We start from the raw sequence: 26,384 nt of genomic DNA, 5'->3' as shown, positions 1-26,384 counted from the left end.
TAGTGCTTGCAGGCATGAGTGCTGATGTGACTGTGAGGGAGGAGGTGGAGGGGGAGACAGTGGAGGCACGGGCTGTTGCTGTGTGCTTCTGTGTGTTGGCTGTGTGTATGCTTGTGGTGTGATCTGTGGTTCTTGTGCTTGCCTTTGCGAGTCCTGTCTGTTGTTTTGGGTGCATGCACATCTGATTGTGTGCTTGGGATGGGCGGGGGGAGACGGCGCTGGGACTGGGTACAGGTAGCTGGAGGGGGGACGGAAGAACTTGGGACACTGAAAAAGAGGAGGCCAGTCTGAAACGATCTCTGTAGGCCAGCCAAGCCAACATGACTGTCCTCCAGATAGGCATTGCATTGCTACATCTTGGATGCCAGCCCCTGGATGGCATTCACTATGGTTGACTGCCCTACAGAGATGGATCTCAGGAGGTCAACAGCCTCCTCAGTGAGGGTAGCAGAGCTGACTGGGGCAGGGGCTGGGGTGCCTGGGGCAAAGGAGACACCCACCCTCCGGGGTGTGTGGGCATGGGCAACTGGGTGGGGGGCTAATGGGAGGGCAGTGCTGGAGCGGGTGGTGGAAGATGATATTGCCAGGGTGGTCCCAGAGAGAGGGGTCAGCCACCACAGGGAGCTGCCATCAAAGGAGGAATCAGAGTAGGTAGTATCAGCTCCTGTCTCTCTCGTGGTGCTCCCCTCACCCTCCAACCCACTGGTCCACTCGGTGTCAGTGGACACTTCCTCCTGGGTCACATGGGCTGCAGCTCCCACACTCGCCAGTGCCCCTGCTCCTTCACCAGATGATGCTAATGCACACGAGGATAGGAGAAGAAAAGGAGGGAGGGTGGGGGAGAAAGAAAGGGAGCACAGGGTCAAAAAACAGTGATGACAGCACATATGGTATACACATCACAATAACTCACTGGTAAATTACACTATGCAGTGACAACCACAATACCACACCATTTCCTGGGTACAACAGCTGAAATGAACTCTGAAGAAACTACCAGCTGAACACGTACTGAGACTCATTAATTCATATCTGCCTGTTGACAATGGTACAGCTAGGCTTACTCCGTTACAGTGTCTGCACAACTTGCAATTGCCAGGTCACACCACCTCAGCAGTGGACATCAGAGCATCACTCCAACACTGGTGAGTCAGGATGTAGGCCCTTACTGAAGAAGAAATGCCAGCAAATGACTAATACCAATTGTACATACCACCCATCATAGCAATGCAGAACTTTTCAAGATTACCTACATGGGCATACTGAGGCATACACTGACCATTCCTTTGGCATCCAAAGACCATGCCAGGCATTAGGAAACAAATGTACACTGTGAGTACTCACTCCCTTGTGGCTGCTGTGCTGTCCTCAAGCACCCCTCCAACTCTGGGTTGGACACCACTAGCACCCGGGCCATTGGTGGGGGTCAGGATCCGACAGGCACCCCCTCCCTCATTGGGAGGACATCCCCAGCTGGGCCTCTGCGGTCTTCTGGTCCCAGCATCTCAGGTCTTGCCACCTCTTTTTGCAGTAGGTGCTCCACCGGCTATGGACCCCCAGGGTCCGCATTTCCGTGCCGATGCCACGCCATAACCCTTTCTTCTGATGGGCTCTGACCTGCATAGGAAACACAGACCGAAGGACACCATTAACTATACACTGCAGTCAGTTACATACTACATAAATCCCACAATCATAATACACATCACTCGTACCTCTGTGTACCTATTGCATTACAGACAATACTCCCCAGAGGACACACTGCATGCACACACATACATCAACATACTACCATGTCGCATCCAAAATACCTAAAAGGTGCTCATCTGGTGATCTGGAGACCCATACAACTGTCCATACAAGGGTAGGACCTCATCCACAAGCTTATCCAGTTTTTTTTATGTGAAGGCTAGGGCCCTATCCCCTGTAGCATGGGCCATTGTAGATTCCAGACACAGGACAATGCAGCTCACGCAGTGGAGCTGTTGATAGGGTGAGAGTCAGGAGTCAAGTGACTTGGGCATCTGAAAATGGGGGTCACATCCGCACCTGTAATCACCGTCACTGCTGCCGGCGATGATAATCATTGGCCCCTGTGCTTCATAGACTTCAATGTTAACCAATGAGGAGTTGCCGAGGTTCAGACCGCCCTCCGCCATGACGCCAAACACCGGCAGAGTGAGGCCACTTCCACCTGTCCCCTGCATGCAGGACAGGCAGGGGCAATTTTCTGATGTTTGTTGTCATGGTAGGCAATTAAATGTGCGTCATAGGTACTTAACTTATGGTACACACAAAGGTAATCCCTACACATTTACATTATACACTTGGTAGCAGAATCTGGCTCATAAATAACAGCTCATACCAGTGCACTGCATGCAGAAGAGTAGTTGACATAAATGTTGAATGTGATGGGAGAATTCACGTCTCACAACGAGACTACATCTGTGAAGCAGTTTGTCCATTTAATGAAAATGTATAGTATCAGAAGTCTGTTTGCATGTAGGGGTTACCTGAGCAGATTCCAATCATTGGTTGCCTGACATGTATGAGACAGCTCTATTTACTGTGATTGTGTGTGTTTCCATCCTTCCTACTATCACACACTTATGATGTTTTGTTTGTTCAGATACCAACCACTATGGAGGAGAAGGAATGCACCCGTGTACAGACCCCTAGTTGACTTGGAAGAATGCCATATAATTCTCACCTATCATCTGGACGGGGCCACAATCACTGAACTGTGTGCACAATTGGAGCCAGAGCTCATTCCTGCTCTTCATAGTCCTATTCCAATACCTCCTGCAGTACAGGTGCTGTCAGTGCTCCACTTCCTAGCCAGTGGATCCTTTCAGGTGACAGTGGGGATGGCTGCAGGTATGTTCCAGCCAATGTTTACGAAAGTGCTGTGAAGGGTTTTGACTGCCTTGCTGAAACACATGAGCAGCTATCTCACATTCCCCCAAAGTGATGATTTGCCCACTGTTGTGGCTGCTTTCTATCCATTGGGACACATTCCACGTGTGACTGGGGCCATTGACGGACCCATATTGCTTTGGTCCCTCCCAGGATAAATGAGCAGGTGTTCAGAAATAGGAAGAGTTACCATTCTATAAATGCGCAGATGGTGTGCCTTGCTGATCAGTATATTTCCCATGCTACTGCCATGTTTCCAGGATCTGTACATGATGCCTACCTAATGAGGAACAGCAGTGTCCCACAGATGATGGCACAACCACAGAGAGAGAGAGTCTGGCTCATTGATGAGCATGAGGTTACACATAATGTATGTCACAGTATGTTGCCTGGAGTTGTCCTCTGTGGTATTGTACCCGTGTAATTTGAGTTTCTCATTATTTCCAGGTGACTCCGGCTACCCAAACTTATCCTGGCTGTTGACACCAGTGAGGAATCTGAGGACAGAGGCAGATAATCGATACAATGAGGCACATGGATGGACCAGAAGAGTCATCAAAAGAACATTTGGGCTACTGAAAGCCAGGTCCAGGTGCCAAAATATTTCTGGTGGATCCCTACTCTACTTCCCTGTGAAGGTCTGCCAGATAGTTGTGGCCTGCTGCATGCTTCACAATTTGGCCCTCAGAAGGCATGTGCTATTCCTGCAGGAGGAAGGGTGGGACAATGCACCTGTGGCAGCAGAGGAAACTGAAGACAGTGATGAAGATGGGGAGGAGGAGGATGTGGACAACAGGACACATCTGATACACCAGTACGTCCAATGACAGTCAGGTAAGACTGTAGTTCTGTTCATACCACCAGTTCAGTGAAGAGCTGTGTGGCAGCAATGATGTACCAAGCTCTAATGTGTGCATGATGAAACATAACACTGTTCCATCTGTGGTTAGTGTTGCCAGTGGTATGATGATTGATTTGAAAACAAATTCTGCCTATGCAATCTATCAGCTGTTTTGTTGTTTCACATACATGCCCACGTCCAACTGTGTCCTCAGTCCATACAGTACTTAGCATTTGTTGCTGGAAATGTAGTGTGAGTTTGAATGTGCTTACACAATCTCTCTGTGATTTCATTGTCCGAGAGAGTTTGGCCTGGACCAGGTGTCATAGAGGAGGGATTGGCTTATAGAGAACATGGCATATTGAAAACCATGGCATGTTGTCTAAGGCCCTTACAGAAGTTGTGTATTGCTCACAAGTAGTATATGTAGTTCATTGCATTGCAAAATATCAAGTTGATGTGGCCAGATGAATGTAGGCTGTCATGTTACAGAGGATCATGTTGCTCTGCTTCCCTTTATTGCTAATTTGAATGTCGCTAAATGTTTCCCTTTTTTCGTATATTGGTGTGGTCACGAATGGAATGCCTACAGACTGCTTTCAAACAGTTTAGTGGAGGGTGACTTGTGGCAAGCTCTTACACTGGTAATGTGTAACCCAAGCTGTCTATACATTGGATGGATTCAGACTGCACATGATATTTGCACATGGAATAAAGTTCAAGACATTGTAAGTTCATGCAAGAAATGCACAAATCCTTCTGTTGAATTTAAGTTTGTTTATTACGATTACAAATAGGAAGGAATAGTGCAATTGAGTGTGGTGATGGTGGATGGCATCTTCAGGGTATTGGCCCAGTTAGTTTGTAGTATAGGTCCAGTATCCATAGGGCCATAGGAGAAAGAAGCAGTGGGATTCCAAAGTGAAAAAAGTGTCTCATTCGCTCACAAGGGAGACATCTTGGTGAGGCTCCCTTCCTGGCAGGGGTTTTGGTCTTGGCTACTGTGAGTCCTGTGGCAGGGCCTCCAGTCCACTAGCTGCAGCGGATGTAGAGGGCTGATCAGTACTCTGGCTAGTGGAAGGGGCCCGCTGATGTGTTGAGAATTCACACATGATGGTGGCAATTTCACTGAGCACCCCTGCAATGGAGGCCATGTTGACATTGTGGGCCTGCAACTGCTGCATGACCTCCTGGTGCTGTTCCCTCTGCAACCTCTGGTTCTCCTGCAAGGTGGTAAGTACCTGGCCCATCCTGTCCTGGGATTTCTGGTATGCTCCTAGGATTTGTGACAGTGCCTCCTGGGCAGTCGGTTCCCTTGGTTGGGCCACCAATTTTTGCACAGATATCGTCCCACTGGCCCAGGCCCCCTATGCTTGTGTCCCCTGAACTGTGTGCCCACTCCCACTGACACTAGGACCGTCTTCGTCTTGCCTGAGAGGAGTCCAGTCCCTGTACAGGTAGGCACACTGTTGATTGATGTGTCCTGGGGACAGAGGTTTGGGGATGCTGGGTGGCTGCTGTTGTCGTGGAGTCCGATGTGGGGTGCTCTGAGGTGGACTGGGTGTTGCTTGTGCTGTCTGACTGACCGTGGTACCAGATGATCTGGGGAGATCTTCCAGATCCAGACATCCAGAATGGCTGTCATCACTGGGGCCTTCTTCTGGTGGAGGACTGGGTAGATGTGGCACATGCTGTCAACTGACATTGCCTGGGGTACCTGTGGGCATGTATGATAGTTGTTAATTTCACCCTCAGATACATGTTCTGCATTGATGGATTTCCCCATGGGATGGGTGTCATTTTTCCACCTTTGGTTTGTTAATGGTGATGCATTGTGGGATTGGTAGTGCTTCATGCTGACCATGCATTACTTATGTGTGTGAATGATGATGTTGGAGAGGTGTGATTTAAGTGGGTTGGGCATTGTTGTGGACGGTTATGGCGGTGTTTCTATCTTTGGGATGGAGTGGGTTGAAAGGAGATAGGGTGACAGAGAGACATGCCATGCAGGTGTATGTGGTGGTAGAGAAGTATGAGTGATTTACTAGTGTCCAGCCCTCCAGTGAATCCAGTGAGGCCCTCGGGATGCAGGATAGCCAAGACTTTCTCCTCCCATGTTCTGAACTGTGGGGGTAGAGGTGGGGGTCCACCGCCAGTCTTCATGACACTAATGTGGTGCCTTGATGCCATTGCATGCACCTTCCCCCGTAGGTTGTTCCACCTCTTCCTTATGTCATCCCTTGTGCGTGGGTATGTTGCACATTTCACCTTGTACACGATTCTCTGCCATAGATCCATCTTCCTGGCAATGGATATCTGCTGGACCTGTGCCCCAAACAGCCGTGCCTCTACCCTGAGGATTTCGTCTACCATGACCCACAACTCCTCATCAGTGAAGCAGGGGTTCTTTTATGTGGACAAGCTGATTGTGTAGTGGGTGTAATGTGTGTGTGTTGTGCAGTGGGTGGAATGTTTGGTGGGGCTGCAGGTTGTGTGAGCATGTGGGATGCTGTGAAGTAATGATTGTGTGCAGTGTTGCTGTGTGCGTTTGGTGTAGAGGTATGATGTGTGGTGTGTGATGCGTGAAGGGTGTATCGATGGCTGTTGTTTGTGTGTGCAGGTGTAGGGATATGTGGGCTGGCAACATGTAGCAGATTTTTAGATTTTGCAAAGAAATGTGGGTTGTGTGGGGATGTGTTTTATGGTGCTGTTGTGGGTGTGCGGTGTGTGTGCGTGTGTCAGTTGTGGGTAATTCAATCTGGTCAATGTTGACTTCTGTTGTTGTAGGGTGATAAAATTGACCATGGCGGTCCGCATTGCCAATGGATGACCGACGTTGATGGACCGCTGTTGATGGACCACTGTGGTGATTCGTGGGTCATTATTTGGAGGGCAGTTTGTAATGGTGTGGTGGTAAGGGTGGTGGGACCGACTCTCTCCTGCCTTTGTTGGATATGTCAGGGTTGCAAATATAGCTGCTTTCTGGAAGTTTTGGTTTTATCACTCATGAGATGATAGGGATTTTGCCAACTCTGTAGCGGTCTTATGTCAGCCGTCACCACGATGGTCTTCACTATAGACCACGAAAGTCATAATGAAGGCCTTTATGTCTATTCTTAAAACTAGCAGAATAGTGTACACCATAGATTATATGTTCTTCAACCATGTATAATGTCTCACACTTTTTGTTGAATTTCTGATAATAAATATCTGTAAATTACTAATCCCTAGTTTATATTAATATTGTCGATAGCACTACATGACAACTCGTTAATGTCAACATATAAACAGAAATCCACAGGAGAATAATCTATCTTGCCTCAAAGCTTCAAACAACCCTGCACATACATTTGGAGCCTGCCATCTGTGAGTCTGCCCTACCAAGTGGTGCCACCCCTCTCCTCGACCCTTGAAAGTGGACCTCAGGTGCTTTGCCAGCCTCTATTGACATAACAGAACTGACACATCCCCTCTGCTCCACAGCACAAACCCAAGCAGAACTGACTGTCACTGCTGCCTAGATTGGAACCATTGCAAAGACCTGCATCACTTCCAGAGCTTCTTCGGAATTGCCATGGCACAACATCGACTTCGCATCACAAGCCCTTGTTGATGGGATCCTTGAATATGAACCAGAACCTCGAATTTCAGCCTTGCTGCACCTCTGAATCGATGCATCACTTCGGCTGCGCAACACATCTTCGATAAGTAAATGTAACTGGGTCTCTGTAGCTGGTCCATGATCTATTGTGGTCATCCTGACGTATAACTTTGTCCCCGTCTGGTGCGTTTGGTGCGACCAGATCTCCACAATTGGTGCTTTGTGCTTTTTGGTGCTACCTTTAAAATTGCACATCATACTGATCAGATTTGTTTGTTTTGGTCTTGTTTTATGTATTAAGGGAAATCTCTATTTTTTAACTTGCTGTGGGACCATTTTTGTGTGGTGTTTTTCACTTTGCCTCTATGTTAAGCCTGATGACTTTGTGCCAAGATATGGTTTAGCACAGGTTCATTTAGGGTTGGAGTGTGGAGGATTGCAGTTGCTGCTTAATCAGGACTCACACCCCAGTTAACCAACAACCCTTTTACTTACAAGATGTTTCTTGAAAGAATGCTTTATAACCCATGAACAACCTAGCAATAACGTGATGTGCATAGAATAAGACAAAATAATGTATAACATAACATATACATAAGAGAGCATAAAAGCATAAGATACCTAAATAACAGGACCTGCAATAGCATAATAAGATACAACTTAATCAAGATCTGAAGTCATGCTTCGGAAAGGAGAGGCATATCGGGGCATTCTTCTACAAAATATTGAACCATTACATTTTGAGTATATTGGACAGTGCACATATTAAAGTGGCTTGAGTTTGCTAACGAAAAAGAAGTAGCCTCAATAAAATGCTTTAAGTCAAACATGTTTTAACTGGTGTGGTCTGAAGAAAAGTGGCTGATGCGATTGCAAAAATGTGCACTGACACACACACAGACTTAAAATGCTTCAAGGTCCATCATCCATACTAACTCTTTCAATTACGTATAGAAGGATGATGTACTTGACAAGACTGGAAAGCAAGAAATCATAAACAACATCCTTCTCCTTTGCACTAAAGTGACTCGAATATAACAGAGAGTGTGCTTCCACTGCCCAGGAGGCTCTGAGCCTGATTTAGATCTTGGTGGATGTGTTACTCTGTCACAAATGTGATGCCTATTCCCTCCTCTGTACTACATTTTCCATAGGATATAATAGAATTATAATACAGCGGATGGTATATCTGTCACATTGGTGACTGAGTAAGCCATCCACCAAGATCTAAATCAGGCCCTTAGTTATACCCCTTGTAAGCCCATCCACTTCCTCAGGAATCTTTTTTGTAAGAAGTTTAGTGACCTCAATGAGGTGAACTGGATAAGATGGCGGGATAAGAGGTGTGATTGTTGATAATGGTTTCTAAGGAGGGTACATTAATTTCTTCTAGATCCATTAAGCATGCTCACAATATTGTGGACTACAGGACAAAGGTCAGCCCCTTACAACTGAGGAGGCTCTGCCACGTCTGTCTATCCCTGTCCTCCATAGAACCAATTTTTTCCAAAGTCAAAGTCAAGAAAATATTTATTTGACACCAGAGAAACCATAAAAGATACATGAGGGAATAAACCATAGAGCAAAAGATACAGAATACATCCTGCAAGAAAGTGTATGAAAATCCACCACAGCACATTCAAGTCTCTACTTCCAATAAAGTTCATTTCAGCATAACAGGTAAAAATAGAATAAAATTAATTAAAGGTCCAACAACCAATACCATAACAAACCTTTAAGGACTAAGAACTTGACTTCACCCTTGGATCTATTTCTCAATTGAATATCTACACCTCACAGCTGCTTTGAAAAGGAACAAATATTACCACAGACAGATAGCTGCTTATGAGCTGAAACTGGAATAACGCCTCCCTGCACTTCCGATGCCTCAAAGGTTTCAAAATCGTTTGAAGAAATAACCTAAAAAGGAAACTATAAAATGTACAAAAATTAAAAAAGTGCATCAGTGTTTGCTCTCATAGCCCGTCACATGGGCACCTCATAACCAAGCTCCCAATGGACAAAAAGCCACACCGTGCCAGTGCGCAAAGAAAAGAGTAAAGGTAGGGGCAGATCCTTCGTCACAGCGAAGTAGCATAGCCTCACTTTAATTCCCCCGGAAATGCCACAGAGACGAAACATAAAATGGCAATGAAGTAAATTCATTACCATTTTATTTTTCGTCAACCCGCCCTGAACCGTGTCCGTACGGGGCAGGGCCTGGTGAGTGGCAGCAGTTGAGAGCCTCCTGCCTATGCACTAGGTTATAATGCACAGTTTACTCCAGACGGCCAGCCTGACATGCGCACTATAAACCTCTCTACCCAGCTGTCTAGCCTTCACAGGCCTCCAGTGTCCTCGGGAGTGCAGAAATCCAATCCTGGAGCTTAACAGCATGAAAGCAGTGCCAGGACTGGTTCAGTGGGTTAGCTGTGGCCCTGGACATGACGTCACAAGAAGAAGAGGATTGGAGCTAAGAGGAAGTCAGAAAGCCTGGTGAGTATCTTTTTTATTTATTTCATAATTTACGCAATTAATTTCACGTATGCATTGTTTTATGTTTTCGCCCTTTTGCCCGTCTCTCCAATTGCCGTACGTGCCAACCGCTATTGAGTAAAGAACTCTCCCAGCATGTGATATCGAGAGTTAAATACAGTACAAGATCAACTGGGACCAAAACGATGAAAAATTCTCATATGGAGCTTTTGCCTAATTCATTATACAGCCTATGTGGAGGACAGTACCCTAAAAAGCAAAGCTTGAATTTCAGCTGATCACCTTTTTACAAATCAAAGGATGCATTGGACATCTCAGACAAACTCAGGGGCATATTTCTACTCCGTTTGCGCCGAATTTGCGTCGTTTTTTTCGACGCAAATTCGACGCAAAACTAACTCCATATTTATACTTTGGCGTTAGACGCGTCTAGCGCCAAAGTTCATGGAGTGAGCGTCATTTTTTTGCGTGAACACCTTCCTTGCATTAATGATATGCAAGGTAGGCGTTCCCGTCTTAAAAAATTATTCCGATGCATATGCGTCGTATTTATACTCCCGGGCAAAAATGACGCCCGGGAGTGGGCGGGTCTAAAAAACCCGCATTAGCGCCGGATTTTAACACCTGGGTCAGGACAGGCGTTAAGGGACCTGTGGGCTCAGAATGAGCCCAGAGGTGCCCTCCCGTGCCCCCAGGGACACCCCCTGCCACCCTTGCCCACCCCAGGAGGACACCCAAGGATGGAGGGACCCACCCCAGGGACATTAAGGTAAGTTCAGTTAAGTATTTTTTTTTTTTTTTTTTTGTGGTATAGGGGGGCCTGATTTGTGCCCCCCTACATGCCACTATGCCCAATGGCCATGCCCAGGAGACATAAGTCCCCTGGGCATGGCCATTGGGCAAGGGGGCATGACTCCTGTCTTTGCTAAGACAGGAGTCATTTCAATGGGGGTTGGGCGTCGTAAAAAAATGTCGCAAAACGGGTTGAGGCGATTTTTTTGCCTCAGCCTGACTTGCACCATTTTTGGACGCCCATACTCCATTTTCCCCCTACTCCGGCGCTGCCTGGTGTACGTAGTTTTTTTCCACGCACACCAGGCAGCGCCGGCGGCTAACGCCGGCTAACGTCATTGAATAAATACGGCGCCCGCATGGCGCTTCAGAATGGCGTTAGCCGGCACTAATTTTTTTGACGCAAAACTGCGTTAGCGCAGTGTTGCGTCAAAAAGTATAATTATGGCCCTCAGTGCGTTTAAGATTTTAAAAAACATATCCCATCAAGGGAATGGAAAAGCCCTTTTCTAATTTGAAGCAATCTATAATGATTTCCCCGTTTAAGTTAGCCTCAGTGTTAGCCCAGACACCAAATCAAAGAAAGAGTCGGGCAAGCTTTGCTGTATCAGATATGTGCTGAGTGCAAATTACATTGTGAGTTTGTAGGGGGAAGATGGAAAAAATGTTTGCAAATGTGACTTACCTCTATTTGCCAGGGAGTGACGACATGATAGCCCCATACCCCGGGACCATACAGAGCAGCTGAAACACACTGGGCAGTGTATGTATTTAAAAAGAAGAAGCAATCCCGAACCTTCAGTCCTAGCTAAATTAAATATTGTTCCAGGCCAATCTACTAAACTTCAAATGTGAGCAGCTAATCTGTGGTTGCCATGAACGTGCATAGTCAAAAGCGCACCATAAGAGATTCCCTTCTCATTATTACTCTATATATTTTTTTCCTGGATGGCCCGCACACAATAATGTGTGATTCCCCAAAATTTTTGACAAAATCTAGTTCAGCCATTAAGGCTACAAAAATCTCCAAGAGCCTACAGAGTGATCCCGGGGTCTATGCCATAAGTACTGCATCAACTGCAGTACAATAGCACAGGTACAGGTGATTGAGCAATCTATGTTATATTCCTGGCAGCACTAATCAGAGAAGAACTCAGCTTCTTAATGTAGATAATAAAAAGCTGCAGAGCCACTATACAGTTCTTCTGCACCCCTCGAGCAAGAGAACAAGTATTGGACATTTTACCTGCTGGGCCAAAAGGAACATTTGCAACTAAGGCCCCAATTCACAAAGGTAAACTTAGACAAAAAGTCTAAGGTTAGACCTTACATTTTCAAACTAAAGTCTAACTTTGCTAGTAGTAAAACAGATAGATCCATGAAAGTCAAGTACGGTGGACAGCGCTTAGCAATGGTATACTTGCCGATAATCAAATTCACGTTTAAGCACTGTTCCACTGTACCCAGGCCTTGTACGGAATCCATATTGATGAGGTCAGAGAATGGTATTGTGTTTTACCCAGATTTTTCAGCGATTGAATATCACCGTCCAATTATCTTGACAGTACAGTTAATAAGAGAGAAGCGAAGGTAGAATTTGGGCGACATGCGATCCCCTTTTTTGAAAATAGGGACAACAATGGAAAGGGCCCACATAAGTAGGATCTTGTGGAACAAATAATTATTAGATACATTTGTGAGCAGAGGAGCCCACAAATCAATATTACACTTGATGAGGTCCATAGGGACCCTATCTGATCCTGGGGATTTGCCACTGAAAATTAGGCTAATAGCATCAACCACTTTCGACATGGTGACAAACAATGTGGGTGAAAGGAGTAAAATGCTCCAAAGTAGCTCATCCAAACTACCACTCATCAGCCCTAAAGTGTGGGACCCAATCTGTTCCCTATACATTACAAATCAAAATAGGGTTTGCCAGGGTTTCCCTATTCTGGATGTTTTCCACTGTGTCCAAAAATATCTTACTATTCTTTGAGACTGCAGGACTTTCCAAAAGCTCATAGTTACATCTATAAATTGCATCCTTTCTGGCATTTGGGGTGCCTTTATATACCCTCTGTGCTTCACAAATCATGATAAAATGTTTTGGTATGCTGTAAGTGCCTTCCTCAACCTATGATTGGCTGTTGATGACAGTCAAAACACTGAACGTTCCTAAGCACACACTTATTAGGTTTCAACAGTAGTTGCCTAACGCACAAGTTTAATTTTTTGTATTATGCTAACATAACAAACCCTCTTGCATCTGCCAAACAATTCAAGTGAGACTTCAGAAGTGTGACAAGGATGAACCGCTGTTCATTTAGATGCCAAACAATCCTAAGGCAATTGTTAGAAAGCTGGGTGATAAAAATGATCTAATCTGGGCAATTTATTCTGTGCACTGGCAAATGTCCTACTGCAAATAGACAGCTGTGGTGAACCCACTCTGTCTTCAAAACCGCACCCATTGAGAAACATAATAATAAGTCCCTGTATACAAAAACATGGAATCAATCATTGAGGCTCGACCATGACCACTTAAAGAGGCTAAAGATGGCAAGTCTTTACCAAGCAAATTGACAAGGTCATCAAGAGCATGGGTAGCTAGGGGTCTACCTAACTCCTACCCTTTACTATCAGGTTGCACCTAGAGAGTGAGGGACATTCCAGACTCTGTGCCTTAACATTGATTGTCAGCTGAGTGCTAAAGTCTCCACAAAGCAAATAATTGGGCTGGGGCAGAACTGGCTCCTAAAGTCTTCACGTTTGTTAAGAAAGCAAACAATCTGGTAGGAAGAGCACAAACAGGGTTTAGAAAATCATTATAACAAGCATTTGCAATGCAATGGGTCTCGCATTTGCTCGAGCTAGAGCTATTAGCGTTGTTAACTCCTAAACAGACTTTTATTGCATCATAAACTGAAAATTACAAGTAAAACAGTTTCACATAGGCAAGTCGATTCACAGCGCCATGAGCATCAGTGTAAGAGGGGGAGGCTTAAAGAATTGGAGGCTTATGATTTGGGGGTACCCTCTTAAAAGGATACAAAAAAGGGTGATCTCTGGCTTTAGGGGACAGTGTCCCTGTAAAACAAATAAAAAACAACAAAAAAAAACAAAAAAACGTAAATCCAACCTGAAGAAAATATTTTTCCTTCAAGAAGGGCTATTACCAGATTAGTTATGCCATTCTGGAGAAAGTCATTCATGAACAATAATTCATCACAAATAGTTTGACGCAAAAGAACAATAAAAAAATGTTTCTTCAGAATTGATGTGCATTAAGAACGCATAGCAAGCAAAATCAGAGCATTGCTGGAATCTAAACCTTGAAATTATACCAAAGCTGCCATTATTTGCTACATCACTACATGGCACCAAAAAGACAAGTTTTTATTTTTTAAAGGGATCAAGTACATTTTTTAGCATCCCGTCCCCTGGGCAAGTATTTTAGAGAATACCACATCCCTACAGTCTCCTCCCTGCCCACTCAAAAACAAATAAATGTGTGGCCTCCATTGACAGCCTCAGAAGCCTTCCATAACCTATTCTCTCTTACGGAGAGAAGCGTTAAACGGTTTGTCATTGTGGTTTCATACTTATGGCTCCTCTGCTACCTCCAAACCCAGCCCTGGCATCAATTACAAGTACAGTTTGAAGCATCCCGTCCCCGGGGCAAGTATTTTATAAAATAGAACATCGCTACAGTCTCCTCCCTGGCAAATCAGCAACAAATAGATGTGTGGCTCTCATGGGAAGGAAGCCTTCCTATAACCTATTCTCTCTTACGGAGACAAGCGCCACATGGTTTGTCATGGTAATTTCATACTTATCGCTCCTCTGCTACCACCAAACGCAGCCCTGGCAAACCCGCCCCCCGAAACCGGGTGAGAACTTACTTTTAAACAGAGCTGAGCAAGCGTGTGATTTTTTTCTTCTGTGGCATGGCTCACACATTTTTCTGCAGTGTAAATCAATACAGTTGCAACCTGCCCTTCCTAATTCAGAGGCCTCTATTTTCAATCTACTAACGTTAAGGTATGCTACAGTTTATAAATATACATTTCAAAACAAAAACAAGGTGGGGAAATCTAGCAAAAGTCACCCTTTCCATACACTTTGAAGCAGTAATTTGCATTCAAATTTTTGAAATTCAAGCTCTGTAACAACATCGTTGTTTCTTTACAAAATTAAAAAATAACACAGCCCATTAAGCTTCCAGATCTACTGACTTAAGTGTTGCAGTAGGCGTGAGACTCGAAAAATGGCGAGCGCCCACAAAGATTCCTTTAAACCTACAGGGCCAAATAATTACTTTGGAAAGTCACAGAAGAATCAAGCATTTGTAATACAATAGGTCTCGCATTTTCTCGAGTTAGTGCTGTTAACGTTGTAAATTTCTAACTGGAGTTTTCTTGGCACTTAATTTGAAAATGAAAAGTAAAACAGTTGACATAAGCGAGCCGACTCAAAGCGCCAGGGCCGCCATGAGCATGAGCGCAAAGGAGAGACACAAAAGGAAAAGGAAGTTTGCTCACAGTCAAACATATCAGCAAACGTGTGATTATCCATGTAACGGGCGATGTCCAAGGCGGTAACCAAACCGCCCCAAGCAGGCACAAACGTAAAACATTTACCAATGATAACAAAGGATTTTTGAAAGGCAAGCCCATGAACGAGTGATAGTAATGGGCGTAAGGTGGGCGTGGTTAAAAGCCCATGCATAGATTACAACAGAAATGCACTCAATCTAAAACTGCAGTTTACCTGTAATTGTCCTAGTCCATATCCAAAAGAAGAAAAAGAAATGCAGTGCAATGCTTCCTCTTAAGGAGGTAAGCAACAGAGGGGTGTGTGCCACCTGGCCCAGATCCTAGCGGCATGCATTCTGAAATCGTTCTTTTATTTTGTCACAAGGGCCAACGTGCATTTCTTTGTCGTTCATTAATTACATGATAAGATGCTAAAGTGCAGTGTACTTCTCATTTGTCAAGTTTTAAATGATGGAGGTGGGAAACCAATCATGGAAGTAGGTTTTGTAAGGACTCCATCATGATTGCCGAAGATTGATTTGTGGTCGGTTTCATAAGAGAATCCGCTTTTGAAAGAACTTTGGAAAAACATGCCATGGTTTGTGGTGTCAGCCCTTTCATGCAGATCAGGATTGCTTGGTGACAAGACCTGATGCTGTTTGAATTAAAGGTATTTCGAAGATAGATTTTGCGCCAATGTAATAAAACTGGAGAGATGCATAATATATGCAGGAAGTCTTCCTGCCGATGTTGGCAAAGCCTGCACTCATTGTTGTTTATAAGTTAGTGCCCTTTTGGAAGTGCTTTGAATGATGGTAGGAACCCAAATCTGACTTGGAGCATTTTTCAAAAACATGTGGTCACTTTGTTCAGTTTGGTACCAGGGTAACTCTTTGTTGTGCAAGAGGTGTGTGTGTGTGTGTGTCTGTGTCTGAGAGACAGAGGATCAAATCTCACGGGGTATTTAATTCTTCCAGTGTTAATGCACTGAGAATAACATGTTGTTGTAGCGCATTGGTGATGGGATCCCCCGCTCTAGCAGCTGCAGTGTTGCAACTGAGCACAATGGGCAGCTAAACTAGCCCTCACTAAAATGCTAATTGTTTATTTACGGGTGTATTCTGAAATCAGATCTATAGACAAAAGTTGAACTGAGGCGCACAGGGGTCAGCGCTGCCATTGAGCCAAGTACAGTGAAGTAGATAAAGAGAAATTATGAAAATGTATAAAAAGGCAAGAGAGAGAGCAACAGGTGGATAGTGAGAAAGGGCTAGGCAGTAAAGAAGAAAGAAAAAGAGAACAAAAAGGAAAAAGTGAAAAGGACAGAGGGCTAAAAGGATAGAAGGGTGAAAAAGAGAAAGTGAAAAAAGGTGAAAGAATGGATGGGAGGATGGAAAAATTGATGGGGAACGGGCAGATGGACGGAAAGATGTAAGGATGGATGGATGAAAGTTTGAATGGGTGGATGGCTGAAAGATGCAAGGCTGACTTAGAATGGATGGAAGGAAGGAAGGGTGAAAGAATGGACGGATGGATGATTGGATAGACTAGTTGTTATGCATATGGGTGAATGGCTGGTTGGCTGGATGGAGGAGTCAAAGGATGGATGATAGATTAACAGGTGAAAGGAGGGATGAACGGGTGAAAGAATGACTGGGTGAACAAATGGAAGGATGAATGGATGGATTAGTGAACGTCAAAGGATAGATGATAGATTAACAGGCGAAAGGAAGGATGAACGGGTGAAAGAATGACTGGGTGGACAAATAGAAGGATGAATGGATGGATTAGTGAACGTCAAAGGATGAATGATAGATTAACAGGTGAAAGGAAGGATGAACAGGTGAAAGAATGATTGGGTGAAGAAATGGAAGGATGAATGGATTGATTAGTGAACGTGTGAATGCAGGGCTCAGCGGGCTGTCCTATAGAGAAAAAGACTGAGTTCTTGTAAAGTCAAGCTGCCGTGCTGCAGCGTCAGGGCGGTATTACACATACTTTGTTAAATACGCCTATACTTCACATCCTGCTGCTCACACTTTCTGAGGCAGCGTTTCAGCTTTATTTTTCTCACCCTCCTCAGCTACAGTTTTCACAGCGTGCCTGAAATAGATGTAGACTAATAGCCGGGATCGAGGCTGGAAACTGAGGCCTGTGAGTGACCTGTTGCAGGGTGCTGCCATCTCTTTGGCGCTCACAACTTTAAAAAGTTAATTGTCATGTTTTGACAGCAGCGCCCACGAGCAAAAACAAAACAAAACGAGTTCGAGCTATTAGCATTGTAAATTCCAAAGCGGCCTCTGAATGCAGGCTGCAGCAGCTCATTGAAACCTGTGCGCCTGCCTACAGGACACAAGGCGCTTACAGCATCTCCTTGAAGTCCCAGTTCCCCAAAGAGCACAGGCCGCAAATAGATGGCTATACAGTTCAAACCTGTCAATCCCGCTATGAACCGGCGCAAAGGCGCTAGAGCGCATTAAAGCCTGTTTCTCGTGGCGCTCCTCCTACTGTGTGTGTCCAGATTCTCAGAGCATCCACCACTGTTTTTTCGCTCGGGAAAAGCCAGAACCTGCACCGATGGCCGCCCCACAGGCTGGCACTGCTAGAATTATGCCGGTAAATACAGGGGCGAAATAAAGCACCACGGGAGCATTTGATGCGGTTTCTATTCTCTCCCGCAAGGTCTGGGAAGACTCCTTTCGTAGGCGGGTTAGCGCTTCATTTTCACAAATGAATGGTGCTTTTTATTAACAGAAACAGGGCTTACTTACTGAATACCTGGGGTTCTGGAGGAAGGAAACGGGTGGAGGGTAGGCAGGGCTGAGAGCTAAACGTGGCTTTTGAAAATCATTAACTCCAAATCATGCTGGGTGCTACCTTTAGGAGTGTTTGGGGGCTTTGAGTCAGATATGCCTGAATCGGAACTATGAACTACTCCTGCGCTTTAGTATCTGGAGAAACACAAAGGCGTGTTACCTCTCTACAGCAGCAAATCACGTGTGCGCCAAGGGAGGGTGAACCAGGGTGAAAGGAGATTGTTTTGGAAACAGAGACATCCAAAGACGGGTGAGAGGGGGTCTTGTGGCTGGCATGCCAACCTTGTGGAGCCAAGATTTATAGCGTTGTGTGATCTTAGGTGAATTACAGCATCTCCTGTATCTGTCAGGTCCCACATATGTAAAACAAGGGTGGTAGTGGGAATGTGGTATGTGAGCAGGGGGGGCGGGAAGGAGGAGCAGTGTTTACAGTTCCTGTTGGAAAAACTCTTCGGCTGTGAGGGCACAAAATAACAAGCATTTGGAATGCTATGGTGCTGTGTTTGCTCGAGTTGGAGCTCTTAGTGCTGTAAATTACTGACTGGACTTTTATTGCCAGACAGACTGAAAATAACAAGAGGAAGACAGCGAGAGGAGCTGGCCCTGGAAAAGCCCCCCTCTGTTTTTATTATGTTTGCAGAGGGAGCTGCTGGGGAGGAGGGACTGAACAAGCACCCACACTGTTGAGGTGAAACAGGCAAATGCCCAAAAAAACTCCCTTACAGAAGAGATAAACAGGACATAGCGTAATTACACAGTACTTTGTGCTGCTCCCAAAGTGAAAAAAGGCAGGACAAAGAGGCAAACTGACAACTAGCAAGCAAGGATTTGTGAAGGACACTGCAACTAACAAATCAGAACGCTGGAACTCACTCTATTGTATACTTCAGTATACAGCGGGCCGAACGCTAAAGCTCGACCTAAAAAGGACCATGTTGTAACATCAAGAGAAAGACAATAAAAGCAAATTAACCTGCATGCTAGATGTATTAACTCGTGGACTGTTCTAGCATTATTCCAAGCACACTGATTTGCAGAGCTGTTGTTATCTGGATTAGTCTTCACATGGAAGGTGTGGGCAACTGAGAGAAATCGTAAAGCAAAACAAGCGAGATCGCGCTATGAACAAAAGATAAAAAGTAGTCCACAAACCTGACGGGAAACAGTGAGCCTCGCATGTTTTCAGTACTTGGTCGCTGCGCTTGATGAGGGCTAACCACCAGAAAAGGCATGATGTATGCATGCCTTCCACTAATGAAAGCAAGCAAATTTTAACAGTCAAGCCCACGAACCAATGAAAGACACTGATGTGACATGGGCGGGGCTCTGAGCCCTTTTCTAACTCCTAAAGCGTCTCGCAAGCAAAATGCATGCAGAAGCGCATGCGACGCAGGCTCAACTCTAAAAATGAATCAGATAAAAATAAAAAATAAACAGTTTATCCTTGATAAGCAAAACCAAAAAAGCAGGACTTCTCAAATCTAGGACAGATACTTCCACTTTCAGATTCAGGCTTTTCCATACGGAGAGGCCACCCTTACCTCTACCACATAACAGAACAACAGACGAAACCAGCACAAGAGTAAGAGGTGGTATTCAAGGTCCATGTCAGACACAGCTTTGCCGCACCTCAGTGCATCCTACTCTGCAGGAGTACACAGCACCTTTTCTGTCCCAAATGCCAAATGGAGCCATCTTCTTGTGAGTCAAGGATCCTGGGGCTGTAGTTCGCTCACCCCCACATCCCCCCAATACAGCCTTGCCGCTCCTCAGTGCATCCCACACTGCAGGATTCCACAGAGCTTTTTGTAGCTCAAATGCTACACAGATCCACCTCCTGACAAGCAAGGGATCCTGGGAGCTGTAGTATGCGCTCCACTACTGTCCCCAACCCAGCTTGGCTGCTACTCAGTGCGCTTCCATTTTGTTCCCTTAGTTGAAGGGTTTTGTTGGCTGACACAAAGGAATATGTATTAGGCTTGCAGGGAGGAAGAAATACTAGTGAACTAGCAGAAACACATGCATCCATAGAGGAGCCCAGCTGTGAGTTGTGAACTTTCTGTATGCTATGTTATTCTCTGCAGCAGCCAATCCTATTCTGAATCTCTCAGTGTCTTAAGCGTTTACAATCACAGCTCCACAAAGTACATTGAGTAAAACATTCTCAGGACAGACAGCCCTTATGATTGAAGGAAAAAGGCAGTTGTTCTCTGACATGTAGTGCTGACATGGCACATCTCACAAGGAAGCATCTTGTCAGGAATAGAGGAAGACAGAAGACTGAGAGAAAAGGAATGAGTGAGTAAAGCTATGAGTGTAGGTGTGAGTTAATAAGTGAGAGAGATAGTGAACAAGTGAATGAGTTCTTGTATAAGTGAATATGTCCATAGTTGAATTATTTGGTGTAGGAAAAGGGTCCCACCCAGGCTTTTTTGCACATGACCACCCATTTTTGAACTTTACACAGTGAGTGAGTCTCAATACTACAGTATCACTCACATTGAGGTTACAGCAATTGGATTAAGTGTGGTTGCTGCCAATGTCAGCCTTTAAAGATAAGGCTTCTGTTGCGCAGATAGGCTAAGGTTCACAGGGCTGGTTACATATGAACATTTGTGCAGACACAGGTGCGCAAGTGTGTGAGCTGCATGTGTAAAACTATTGTTGTTTACAGTCTAGTATTTGTGCACAAGCAGCCTGACCCAGAAGGGTGTCTGTAAGGGCTGATACTGACACTGAGTTGGCCTTATAATATGAGTGGAAATTCCTATTGTTTATCTATAATGCTTTCTGGAATATCTGTTGTGTTCTCTCTGTACTATACATAAAGGTAAAATTGTTCTAAAGCACAGTTTCTCTCTGTAGACCTACTGGGTCCATCAAGGTACCAAATAGGGGTAAAACTTACATACCAAGTTTAACTTTACTGTCCCCAACACACTACATCCACATCTTATGGGACTTAAGGATTTGTCATAATTCTCTCTCTCAACTCCTAATCTGATTCAATTCCTTTGTGTCACCTACTGGAACAAGTTATTTACTCTGCTCCCCAGCAGGGGGATCAAAGATATCCCTACAGAAAATGGCATGTAACAGTGATTGACCTATATTCTGGAAAGGAAGGTGTGTGGAGTAAATATGCATCTGACACTTCACTTGTCACACTGCACCTCCGTTGGGACACCCCAGGCCCATTAGAAAAAAGGTGAGGACCTAGTCCTCTAGGGCCATCACTGTAGGGACTCACCTCTAAAGTTCCAGTCAGCTTTGTGAGCTAGAGGCAAAGATGAGACCACAGGAGGAGATGTTTCCTTAGAAATCTTGAAGTAGCCATTTTAGATTGTTCCACGTTGTTGTGCAGGGTGGTTGGGAAAGGGGTCTTCGAATAAGATGGCATTATAGGATTGGCCAGGGATGCCTGGCCCCAAAAACTTTCTACCACCACTTACAAATTCCTACGCATGTGAGAGACAGCTGTTCTGGGAGGTTCTGAAGACAGATAGGATGTCCACCTAAAAGGAGAAACCATGTTACGCCCTGCTAGGATATTTATCTTCAAGGATTTGTCTTATAAAAATAAGAGCAATGAGAAGCAGAGTGAGTGGTGCCCTGCATAAGCTTTGCAAAATTCCCCCCAGGGCAGGGCAAGCCCCGAGAGATTATTTCAAACCCAATTATTCTTTTTGAAATGGGCAGGGGGTGGGCAAGGAACCTCCTCCTCAGGGGCTATTTTGCCCTCAGACCCTCATCCCTTGGGGATGATGAGACGCAAATTGTCCTAGAAACCCCATTTCATGGACCAGCTCTAGAAAGAAATGCTTGATTGTCCTTGCTCTCTTCATTTTGGTCCCAGTAAAGCTAGAGCCTGGGAGCAATACATGATGCCTGTCCACATCTCTAGGGGTTGGAGGGCTTACATAGCAGTACTCTGTCTATGCTCCATGTAGGCCAGTGGAAAGACAGAAAATGGATCTCTTGAGGCCACAGGAGCAAGAATGCAGGTGGAAAGGATCCATAGGACCAGTTGAGCAGCACAGTAGTATGCTACTGGCGCTGCCCCTTAAAAAATAGAAACAAAAAATCAACAGAATGGAGGTGCTCCAAGAGGGGCCAGTGCCACCCCTCAAATAAACAGAAAAATGCATTTCGAAGCCAGGGAAAAGACACTCATTCAATATTCTTAAGGATTGTCCCTTAATGCTTTGCGAGGGCCCATTTGTATATGTTCTTCGCTTGAGGTATCCCCAGGATGGTAGGTGTACCACCAACAAGGATTTAAGTTTGTGTGAAGGGCTGTAGGAAGTGCAAAAGCCCCCATGAATGCTTTTAGGAATAAGAATCCCGGGCCTCTGGACCTTAAAAAGATGACTCCATTGAGTTAAATAATCGCAGATGTAGAGCTGGCTATCTTATGTGGCCTGTAGCAAATGAGGAATGACTCAAATAATGATTATTTTCTTTAATTCAAATGCTTTATTAATAATTTATAAAAACAGTTAACATTTACCATTATATTGAATGTTAATAATTGGTAGTTTTTGGCCTTTGCCCTCAGTGCAGGGTCACCTTCAAACATTTAGCTTTTTTCCTCCACTACTTTGCTGAAATTCATTTGTGTTAGCTTTAGGATTTTGTCCACTTTACCACTTTGAACTAGTGCTGAAGTGCTCATTCCCCTAAAGATGGTAACATTGGCTTACACCTGATTGTCATATTTCATTCACTTATAAGCCCTCTACAGATTGGTATTGTATACCCAGAGCCTACAAATGAAATACCACTGGTGGTCCTGCATCACTTATTGTGACACACACTTAAATAGCCCCTTAAAACATGGCCCAGGGCTGTCATTGCAACCTCAATGCAGTAGTAAACTGACAATTCGACCTGACAATATAACCTACTTACCAAGCCTTACACTTCACTTTTATTGTATATAAGTCACTCTTAAGGTAGGACCTGGGTAACCCATGGGGCTGGTTATTGAATAATGAAAGGTAGGGCTTTTTTTTTTTATTCTGTGTGGCCTACCTGTTCATAGGATAACATTGTGTTTCCTTATTACACAATTAATTTGTGCTAATTTTTGATTGGGAACAAACAGGTAGCAATTTGTATTTGGCATCTATGGAATTGCAAATAAAAAGTCCCTTTAATGGAAAAGTCTTATTTTAAATTACAATTTTGAAAATGACACTTTTAGGAAGCTGGCCTCCCTGTCCTTTGCTATTTGGTGGCTGCAGCATTTTTGATTTTCATAAAAGAGACTAATTCAAAACATGACAATGTTCCCTCCAAGGGAAGTTCCTGCAGCATTGCCCTTGATGAAATTTATCTTCTCAGAACATTTCCTCTGAAATTTCTGTTAAGTACAAAGGTAAGCACTGACTTGGCCCAATCCACTTCTTGTATCCAACTCGCGCTCCATTGCAGTTGAGCTATTTTTTTAACTTTGACCTCGTCTTGCGCGACTAGATGCCTGCGGTTGACGCTTTGATCGTTTTGGTGCTAGATTTTAATATACATTTTAAAAATTCCTAACTCTGATTGCTCTGATTGGAATTTAGTCATGTTGCTATCAAACTTTTTATTACATTTTACTCTATTTTTCTAAATTTGTGTGGGATTTTTCTTGTGATGTGTTTTCACTCTTTTGCTGTTTTTGTGCTGCATGAATAATTATAATTTGCACATTGCCTCTAAGGTAATCCTCCCTGTTTTTGTACCAAGCTACCAGAGGTTTAAGCACAAGATTATTTGAGACATTTTGTGGTTCACCCTGACAGGGTTTGTGGCACTTGCTTGAATGGGATATCAAAACTAAGGTTAATTAGGGAGAAAACAAAAGAGTAAGACATAAAGACACAACCCAAGATAAGCAAAAAAAATTACACATAGGAAGAATGATATTTCCTTATGAAATTACTTCCCACGCAGATGGCAAATTTCTAAAAGAGAAACTATTTAAATAGGCACAAAGATACAATGGCAATAATCCAAACGATCAGGGGATTCTGGTGCAATCATAGTGAGATAGTATGCAGTGGCTGACATATGGCTAATTCCTTTAATCTGTTGACACCTTGACAAAAACATTATGTCTGACTCATTTAAAAATATGCTCTCTTATATTGTGATGTTGCATGTGATATCATTTGAGGTTATTGTGATTATAGGACTCAAAAACCACTAGAAGTGTAATGTGATAAAGACAACAAAGGTATTTTCATCTAACTGATGTATATTTTTGTAAAGAATTGTGCAGCATTTCGTAGCGTTTATGTAATGGAAGTACTTTTCCTTTTTGAGGAATAATCACAGACTTGACAATAATTTATTGAGTGTTGTTGATATGTATCTGCAAATTTGGATCACTAACACACATCATCTCCCAGGAGCAGGCTTTGAGAGAGTCAAGTGCTACAATGCTGTACTTGTTTCCAAGTAATATGACCCATGTGTACCTATTACTTGTGAAGGACTCACATCCTTTGCAATTAATAGCCCAGTTTCTTCAGTGGGTGCATGGATGAGTGACAGAATAGCTGAGTGAGTAAATAGGTATAAATCAGTGAGTGAATAGACTTACAGGAGAGATATTCTTAAGCGCCGCTAAAATGCAAACTGAAGTTCTGGAGTGAACATGACCTGCTCACATTTAAGAACTCAAAATAAATGTACCTACAGTGTGGTTTACTAACCTGAAAATTATTAACTAATATTGTGTTATAAAATCACTGTATTGATACACAGTCTATCCACAGCATCTATTGCTTAAATGTTTCTTGAGACCTAGATTAATATCAGTGTTTCTAACACCATATATAATGGGATTCATTGCTGGTGGCACAATGACAAGGAAAACATTGAGAACTATTGCTATACTTGTCATGAATTCATTTTCTGTGTGGTGTGTTATAGCCACCACTATTATAATTGAATAGAAAATTAGAATAATTATAAGATGGGAGCTGCATGTGCTGAGGGCCTTGGCAAAGGCTCTTTCTACATGGAGCTTAAGCACTGTCCATAGAATCAGGCAGTAGGAGAGGAAGATGAACAATAAGTCACCACCTAGCATTAGATTAACCACTGTCATTTGATAAATGCTATTTAGGCTTATATCATCACATGAAAGTTTTGTGACAGCAATGTTGTTACAGTAGCTGTGTTTGATAATGTGATCAGAGCAGTAGTGTAGCTGAGCAGCAAGGAAGGGCACAGGCAGAGAACACAAGAATGCCCTTCCAGATATTATCACTATTATCTTTAAAACAAGTCTATTATTGAGAATTGATGTATACCTTAAAGGACTCCAAATGGCAATATAGCGGTCAGAAGCCATGGCAGCAAGTGTTCCTGACTCTGTTAAAAACAACAAATGACCAAAGAACATTTGAGTAAAGCATTCAGCCATACTAATGGAGTGTGCATCAAACCAAAGGATGGTGAGAAGTTTTGGGGTAATAATGATGCTCAGAGAAAGGTCTATGATGCCAAGATTGCAGAGGAAATAGTACATTGGCTGATGAAGGGTATGCTCCCGGTATATTGTTATGATAAGGGTAATATTAGCCACCATAGCTAGAAGAAGGAAAAAAACAAGAGGGAGCGAGAACCACTTCTGCCACTGCTCTAAACCTGGAAATCCAATTAGGATAAATTCTGAGTCAAGCGCCACTGTGGAATTGAGGAGAAGTGGTAAGCCTGTTGTAGTCAGCATCATTTTCATTCACTGAAAAAGAAAAGAAATGTTATTTGCATTTTGTATACTTTACACATGTTTTTTTCAAACATGTCATCAGTACTTTTTGTAAAAAATCCACTTGCCAAGCTATATGGTAACATCTCCACAGCCTTAATGTGATGTGAATAAGCTCTCTTATTACCTGACCTAGGGGATCCAACAGCAAAGAATATTTGTGTAGCATGGATGCACCCACAGTTTACTCTTCAATGACAACCATTTCATAAAGAAAAAAATACCTCAAGTATTCAAACCAATGTTTAATAGAAATAGTCTAAATGTTTTAAGTAAAGTATCAAATATATCAAAAATGTTTTAAAGTCACAAGTTCAAATCGAAAGTTACTGAATAAATGTAACGGTTGCACAGAAACTAATATGAAGTGTTTATTCAATATTGGTTGGGGGGAAAAGGAAAGTATCTATGACGGGGCACTTCCCACTTTATGATGTGATCCACCCAAATCAACTTTTCCTAAAATTGATGATACCAAATTATTCAAGATTAATGATCCATGCCTGAACTCTAGAAGAAGGGAGAATAGGGATTTGTTCAAAAAACAACATTATTCATTGGATTAGGTACTCCAGGCAGTGTGATTCTGATATAAGATTGGACATCATAGAACTACAAT

General features: G+C 43.7%; 1 protein-coding gene across 1 annotated transcript; it reads right to left on the bottom strand.

Annotated features, from left to right (window-relative positions):
- Positions 1 to 24,757: 24,757 nt before the first annotated feature.
- Positions 24,758 to 25,729, bottom strand: LOC138249373 (olfactory receptor 56A4-like). Its single transcript, XM_069203332.1, has one exon. It carries the CDS (start codon positions 25,727 to 25,729, stop codon positions 24,758 to 24,760), a length of 972 nt encoding a protein of 323 aa, XP_069059433.1.
- Between the last annotated feature and the right edge of the window lie 655 nt (positions 25,730 to 26,384).

Source organism: Pleurodeles waltl, chromosome 8 (genome assembly GCF_031143425.1).
Source record: "Pleurodeles waltl isolate 20211129_DDA chromosome 8, aPleWal1.hap1.20221129, whole genome shotgun sequence".
NCBI classification, from domain to species: Eukaryota; Metazoa; Chordata; class Amphibia; order Caudata; family Salamandridae; genus Pleurodeles; species Pleurodeles waltl.
Note: the sequence above shows the minus strand (reverse complement) of the source record. Positions and strands in the feature narration are given on the sequence as shown.